This window comes from Ananas comosus, linkage group 18, assembly GCF_001540865.1.
Source record: "Ananas comosus cultivar F153 linkage group 18, ASM154086v1, whole genome shotgun sequence".
NCBI classification, from domain to species: domain Eukaryota; kingdom Viridiplantae; phylum Streptophyta; class Magnoliopsida; order Poales; family Bromeliaceae; genus Ananas; species Ananas comosus.
In genome coordinates, this window is record NC_033638.1 from 3,032,721 (window position 1) to 3,040,759 (window position 8,039).

General features: G+C 42.6%; 1 protein-coding gene across 1 annotated transcript; it reads left to right on the plus strand.

Annotated features, from left to right (window-relative positions):
- Window positions 1,101–1,941, plus strand: LOC109724217 (chaperone protein DnaJ-like). The gene has a single exon (XM_020252959.1). The coding sequence runs from the start codon at window positions 1,132–1,134 to the stop codon at window positions 1,939–1,941; it is 810 nt and encodes a 269-aa protein (XP_020108548.1). The 5' UTR covers window positions 1,101–1,131.

Here is an 8,039-nt window from a genome sequence, read left to right on the forward strand (position 1 = left end):
TAGGGACTACTCAATCCTAGGGATCACTCAACTTGATAGCAAAATATGCCAAATACTATCAATAGTATTCCAGCCCAACTCTATGGGCTTGTTTGGTTCACTTCTTTTTTACCCTAGAATCAGAATCGGAATGGACGAATCTTTTTGTGGGCGTTTGATATGCGGGAGTCCCATTCCGATTCTGATTCCTGAGTGGAATGGGAATCCCCCAATCATCTCTTTTTCCAATCCCGCCTAGGAGGCCGGATTGAAAGTTGAATCCGAACGGAATAGATATTCATTCGGCTTAAATTTATTTTTTCAACTTTTTTTTAATTAAAATATGAGTTTAAATCTAGAAATTAAATTTATAATTTATAATTTTAATTTGAAATTGAATTAAAAATTAAAATTTAATCAAGTATTTCGAATCTAACTTATGAATTTGAATTTAAATTTAAATTTAATTTATATAAAGTTTTATTCAAATTTTATTTAAAATTTAAATTAAATTTATGGATTCAAATTAAAATTTAAATTGTAAGTTTAAGTTTGAATTTGAATATATCAAAATTTAGTTTTATATTTTGAATTATCCACTCAACTTCAAAATTTAATTTTCAAAAAAAAGATTTAAAATTTTGACATTATTTCAAAATTTTGATGTAAATATTTAATTTTAAATTTAAATTTAAATTAATATATTATAAAAATAAAGTTAGTATATTAATTTGATTACGTTCTTTATATCTACCTGAACTAAACACCGATAATAAGAATAATTTATTTTGATTCCGATTTAGGTGGCGAGTCAAACAGAATTAAATAATAAATTATTTTGATTTCAATCGACTTCAATTTCAACTTATTTCGATTACGGTTGTTATTTTGATTTCGTTTCAACCAAAAAAGCCCTATATATAATAACGAACTCATGTGACGTTATATGGAAATTTTTGGTCCGTTGAATCCGACTAGGATTCGTAATCCGTACCCTGATAATATTCTTGCGTACATCATCTGATAGGACTAAGTGTATATATTTATATTTGTATAAATATTATACCTCTATCTTGAACCCTAAAATCAAGAATTAATTACTGAATGAATAAATACTCCTCCTCTTCGATCGCCAATCTATGCACCACCACCATGAGCTCTTCTTCTAAAGCGAGGGCCGAGCAGGCGAAAGCGCGGGCTGAAGAGAAGTTCCGGCGGAGGGACGTGGCGGGGGCGCGAGCGGCCGCCCTCGACGCCAAGTCCCTCTTCCCCGGCCTCCCCGGCCTCGCCCCGGCCCTCGCGGCGTACCAAGTCCACTTCTCCGCCGCCACGAGACGCCTCCCGACCGGCGCCGTCGACTGGCACGCCGTCCTCGACGTCCCGCGCAACGCGGCGGCCGACGCTGTCAAGCGGCAGTTCAAACGCCTGTGCCTGCTCACCCACCCCGACAAGAATGCCTCCGCCGCGGCCGACGGCGCTTTCAAGCTCGTCGTGGAGGCTTACGAGAACGTCTCGGCCGCTTTCGCGCGCGCACCGCCTGCTACCACCGGCAGTAGACAACGAGGCGCGGCTGGAGAACAGTCAGGACCTGGGGTTTCAGGTTTTCATTCTTACCCCACCGGCAGCAGACCCGGCACTTCGGCTTCTGCTTCTTCTTCTTTCTCCGGTCGCCGACCGGGCCCTAATTTTTCGGGTTTTTCTTCCTTCCCTACCGGCAGCAGACCACAGCCATCGACTTCGGCTTCAGATTCTTCTGGCAGCACTTCGACTGCCGCCCCCACTGCCACCGCAGCGGATGATGACAGCAAAATTCCCGCGAGGGTCGTTGAAATCGCATTGACCTGCCCGTATTGCGGCTCCGGAAGCGTGCGCGTGGCCGTGAATGGCGACCGCGTGACCGCCACAGTACCCTGCCAGAGATGCTCCAGATACTTCGCCATCCCGGAGAAACAACGAAGATGAAGAGAATGAAAAGAAAGAAAGAAAAAGAAAACATAAGACGTAAGTGTTTCTTCAATCAATGAATAAAATCAGGAGAAGCTTTACACGTTCGTAACTGCATTAGTAATTTTTTTTTTTTTTTTCTTTCGTTTGTACTTAATCCCCATGTACTTAATCAGGATTAATCTTCCGCTCCTAATGATCGGCGATCTGTATAAAGATTTTCTTCTCTTTGGTGCACATACTAATAACCATGAATGCAGGTACTAATAATATACCTTTTAAAAGATTTGATTTTTTTTTCATTTAAAATATCTGTAGATCGCGCATGGGCATGATTCTATCTACCCCGATACTGAATATGGGTACTTTTTTTGCGAGTGTCTTTATTAAATTTAGGGCTAATTATACCGGTAGTCCCAACCTTCGCACCAATTTTCACTTATTAAGGCTTCGTTTGATTCGGATATAAGCATGTAAGGACTGAAATTTTGACAGTACAACTAAACTCTCTGTTAATAATATTTTTGTGTGTAATTTAATTACATAAATATTCATCAAATTTTAGAAGAAAATGAGCTAAGATGGAGAAGTTACGCGACCAGAACCGATGACTTAAAGTGAATAGTAATCCGCCTTTTCGGATGAGCCAGTGAGTAGAGGAGGGTTCCGGTGCGTATTGGACTCCAAACATAGGACTCCAATAGCTCGTTTCAAACGGCTCGACTATTCTGGACCCAATGGCACTGACGGAATTGGGTTCTGATGTGCGATTGTCGAGAAAAAGGGGTTTGATTGATTTACATGTATATATGTGGTTATACGGTGGAATGTAATGAGGGTTGACTTCGTCGCAAATCGGCGACCGAATCAGATTAAGCGATGCTAGATTCAATGCCCAGTCGTGCTGAACGCGCTGGCATAATCCGATCGAAAATCCGACGGACGGATCTTCGGGAATCGTGAAATGTTCATTGAGGGGTTGAAAGTGGCAAAACGGAAAAATCGCGAAAGGTCCAATATTTTATGCGCCGTTTTGTGCGATTTCGAACGTTGAGGGACTTGAGTGCAATGTGCACGTGCTGGCAAGGGACCTAACTGAAAATACTAGACTTTGAAGGGGTTTCTTGCAAAGTGACACCTAGTATATAAGTGGCAGCTAGGGTTTCCATGGTCCTTTTGGCTGCCCAAGTCCACCCAGCTAACCCTAGCCACCCCACCTGCATCCCTGCCCTGCCCGTGTGCACGCCCTGACCGCCGGTGAGCAACTCCGGCCGCCGGAAATCCCCGCAGCACCATCCTCTCCCTCCCTCTCGGCCACCCACTCCACCGCATTGGGGTTGCGGGTTCAGGAAGCCACCCAAGCCCGAGCTTCTTTATCCCCAGGTCGAGACACATCTCCGGCACCGCCATAGCCGGCCCCGGCCACCCCGTGCACCGCCGGAGCCAGCTGTGCGAGCTGCGGCCAGCTCGGGTCAGCCCAGACCGAGCGGGCTCAAGCTTGGGGTTCGCGTGCGGCCATCGCTTCCCATCAGCAGCGCCGCCCTCCAGTCAACTCCGGTGACCTCCGGCGTGCTTCCCCCGCCGTCCCCGCACGTCGCCGGCCGCCGCTAGGACCTCCTGCAGCCGCCGAGACCCGTGCGGGCCGAGGTCGAGTCCGCTCGACTTCCGCGCGTCGCCGCCGCCCACAGCGGGGCGCACCACCTCCTCCTCGACCTCCGGCGACAGATCGTCGCCTCCCGGAGCTCCTCTGGCCGCCGCCGGACCGCTGCGGAACCCATGAACCCGAGAGCAAGTCTCGGGTTGATCTGTGCCGCCGCGCCACCGGCCGCCTTTCGCCGCCGACCAGCACCTGCCCCGGACCCCTCCGACCTTCCGCGCTCGTCCCCGGCCGGAGCGCCCGCCTTCCGGCCGCCGCCAGCCAGCCCTAGCTCTCCCCTGGCCGGTAAGCAAAGTTTTTGCTGTTCTGCGCACTGTTTCGATTTGGGATCATTGTTCCGGCGACCCGAGGCTGTTTCAATGCTCACCTCATTTAGGGTCAGCGAGCCCCTGGTTAGCGAGATAAGCATGTTTATCATGCTGTGCGCGCTGTTCGCAGACTTTCGTGTCGCTCCCGCACTCTCCACAGTGGCCAGCAGTGCTCCGAAAGGTGAGCACGGCCTCCGGCACGCTGAAACCTATCAGCGAGTATGACGATGTGACTAATCAATCCCTGGTTTACGTGTACGAACCATAAAAGCCCTGAAATCACATAAAATGCTGTGATTTTATGTATCGGTAAAGGCTTTTATGCTTTTTGGTCTGCTGCTGTTGGCAGCACGTGTGAGTAGTGGGTAACCTTTGGACTAGTTGTCCAAGGCCCCAAGACTTTGCGAAGATCGAAAATTGATTTTCGATGCGTTTGTCGACAAAATCCGCCGACGGAACGCGGGTTCAATTCGGAATTCGTCCGACGGTGCTTTGTGATGATTTGCTTTGTCGCTGAGCCTTGTTGGCTTGTCACTCGTGTCATTTCGAGGGTTCAGAAATGACGGGTGAGCGACGGTGGGTTTCGGTGTCGAAATAGACTCTTTCGGGAACCCGGATCCGAACGATTATCCGACGATAATTGTTTGGAGGTGAGATTTTGTGTTTCCTGCAGGACACACAAATATTAGTGTTTGAGTGGCAGTGGGTGACTTGTAGCATGAGTCAGTGCGTTTCGGGACAGTTCGTGGGTCCCGACGGAGTCCCGGTGCGGTTTCGGGACTTCCGGCGAGTTACGGTAGTCGGTTTTGGGAAACCGATCTCCGTGGGATTAGTTGTGAGGTTGTGATTTTAGTGGTTGCTATGTGTGGGTTAGACTCTAACCCGGTAGACCTTCTTAGGTCCGGGTGACTTTCTTTCGCAGTCAGGATACAGGCGCGACATTCGTACAGGTGGGTACTTCGATCCGAAGTCGGTACAGTGGTGCACGCTCGGTGATGGTTTCTTACCCTTGCTCTCTCGTTGTTATCTAGCATATATATTTTTATATATAGTGTTGAGCCTAGCACCCATATTGTTTTGGTTATACTCTACTCGGCTGTTTTTCATATCTAGTATCATAAGTAGGAGTAGAGTAGTTATATCATGTTTCCTTATTGCTCTACTTAGCTGTTTTGCATATTCTGTATTATGTTTAGAGTAGAGCGATTTTGTGATTTCATGTGAGATTGGTGACCTAGTTGGTCGGTTCTTGTATCTCGTATCTGTGACCTATTCGGTCGGTTCCTTGATTTTTGTCGTTCGATGACCGTTGAGGTCGGTGTACCCTGAGGGGTTGGATTGTCGGCTAGTGGCTGACGGTAGTTCCAGATTTCAGTGATACATGATGTGACATTCGTGTGACCTATTGGTCGGTTATTGAGTATACTGTTAGTTGACATCGAACAGTACTTGCATACATTTGAGAGGATGTCGAGTTGTTCCATCCTAGTTGACCTGAGTGGTCTATTCTTGTGCTTCATTACAGTTTGATGACCTATTGGTCGGTTAGCCCCGAGGGGCAGTGATTGTCGGCTGGTTGCCGACGGTTGGCCATTGAGCATATCAGCATTGATCGCCCGAGACTCGTTCGCATTTCACGATCACTACCGGTCTGATCCACCGCAAAAGGGTGTTCTTTTCCGAAAAGGTGGTTGAATGTGCCAGCCCGTGGGCCCAGCGGTCAGGACTGGGTTATATGCAGCCTATGAGCCCAGCGATCAGAACTGGGTGCCCAGCAGTCAGAACTGGGTTATATACAGGTAGAGTGGCAGTGGGCAAGGGCCTGAGGTCTGTGGACCAATAGGGCAGTTTTCAGATTGGGTATTTTTGGAGTTGTCGTCTGGTTGACGCATATGACTATAGTAGCGATTGTTGCTTGCATACTTACAGTTCTTTTTTTACAGTTGTCTTGCTACTATAGTTGATATCCATGTATGCATTCAATTCTTCCTTACAGTAGTGGTAGTTGTGCATATATATATATATATTTATATATATATATATATATATATCTCATTCGTTCATTATCGTTGCTACTGTATTTCACTTACCCATACTGTTGTTTATCTCTTCCTGATCCGGTGAGTACTTCTCGCCTTCGTCGGCTTGCGGTACCCACTGGGAGGGGAGACATGTTTACATGTTCTCACCTCCCCCACCATTTTTCAGGTATTGCGGGCGGTGAGGGTTGAGGCGAGACGTGAGACACGTTCGTAGTGATCGCTAGAGCTTTCGACCCGGTTTGTTCAGTTCAGCTATTACCTTCTTTTTCTGTTGACATATCTTAGACATATGGTTCAGTTGATTTTGTTTACTTGGATATATGTATACACATGGTTTTGTGAAATTAATTAAAACACTCGTGGTTTTCATGTGAAGGACAAGAAATGATTTTCTACCCCTCGTGGTAGCGTACTTTAAAAAGAAAAGGCTTTCGTGTAGGAAATGGTTTTAAAAAGGTTTTATTAGCTTTTCAGCTCTTGGTGTTTCAAAATAAGTTTCCGGGTAGAAAACGTTTTAAACTAATAGTCGTGGATTTATAAATTGAACTTTAAATGGTAAATCTGTGGTGAATGGTGAATGAATGTTGATTGTTGTTTATTCATTATGGTGGTTGTATCCTGGTTACACTCTTGTACTTATGCGACGCCGTGCAAATACAGGGGAGACTCTGTCCGTATGAACAGTGGATTCTCAGTATTTGTGGTGGATCTGGCGTACCCTGGGGTCAGGTTTTCAAAAGAAAAAAAAAAAAAATTTCGTTGTGTTTTAACCTAAAAAGGACCCCAGGGCGTGACAAAGCAAGAACTAGTTATACCGGAAATAGGTATAAGTATGAATTTTCGTAGGAATAAGGATATTTTTTTGTTTGGATGAAAATGTGGGTATAAGCTGGAATTAGAAAAATTATATTTGGATAAAAATGTGAGTATAAGGTGGAATAGTTGGTAGTTATAGATAGAAAATAATGATTTTACCTTTAAAATTTGAAATTAAAATTAAAACTTATAATTTTAAATTAAAATTTTTAAATTTTAAATTTTAAAATTTGAAATTAAAATTAAAACTTTTAATTTTCAAAATTTAAATTTTAAATATCAAATTTTAAATTTAAGATCAAATTTAAATTTGAAAGATATAAAATATCAAATTTTAAATTTAAAATCTAAAAAAATTAAATTTAAAATTTAAAAATTAAAAATATCAAATTTATAATTTAAACATTAAAATTTATAATTTAAAATTATAAATTTAAATTTTGAAAAACTAAATTATAAATTTTAGAAATTTAAATTTAAATTAAACTCTACCCGGGAGGGGTGGAACAAGTTGTTCCACCCCTTATTCCACCCTAGGTTGTTCCACCCCCCAAATTTTCGTTTGGGTACAAGAGGGGGGATAACGATAAGGGGGTTATCCCCCCTCTTGTACCCAATCCAAACGGTACCTAAGTTCCCAACCTTTTTTTTTTATAATTGAGTCCCTAGCCTCTTGATTTTATTACAATTACGTCCGTACCGGGTTGGGGTGGAACAAATTGTTCCACCCCCAAATTTTCGTTTTGGTACAAGAGGGGGATAACCCTCTTATCCCCCTCTTATACCCAATCCAAACGGTACCTTAAGTCCCCAACTTTTTTTTTTTTTGTAATTGAGTCCCTAACCTCTTGATTTTATTACAGTTACGTCCCAACCGTTAAAAAAACTATTAAAATTAACGGAATTGCCATGTCAGCATCTATTTGGCAACCTTTTACATTTCAATTTAGATCCCTAAACTTTGCACATTTTTCATTTTAGTTCTTAAAAATAAAAATTCAAAATTTTAAATTTAAATTTAAATTCAAAAATAATATTTAAAATTTTAAACTAACGAGAAATTAGAATTTTGAATTTGAATTTAAAGTCTAATTAAAATTTTGAATTGAAATTCAAATTTTAAATTTAATTTTTTAATTGAATCTAAATTTTGAATTCAAACTTAAAATTTTGATTTTGATTTTGATATTTCAATTTATATTTAAAATGAAAGTTTTGAAATCGAAATTTAAATTTAAATCTGAATTTAAATTTACAATCATATTCAAAATTTTGATTTTAAATTTTAAATTT

What these genes read in the sequence shown, in the direction of transcription:
- LOC109724217 (XM_020252959.1), top strand. Translation starts at nt 1,132, where the DNA reads ATGAGCTCTTCTTCTAAAGCGAGGGCCGAGCAGGCGAAAGCGCGGGCT.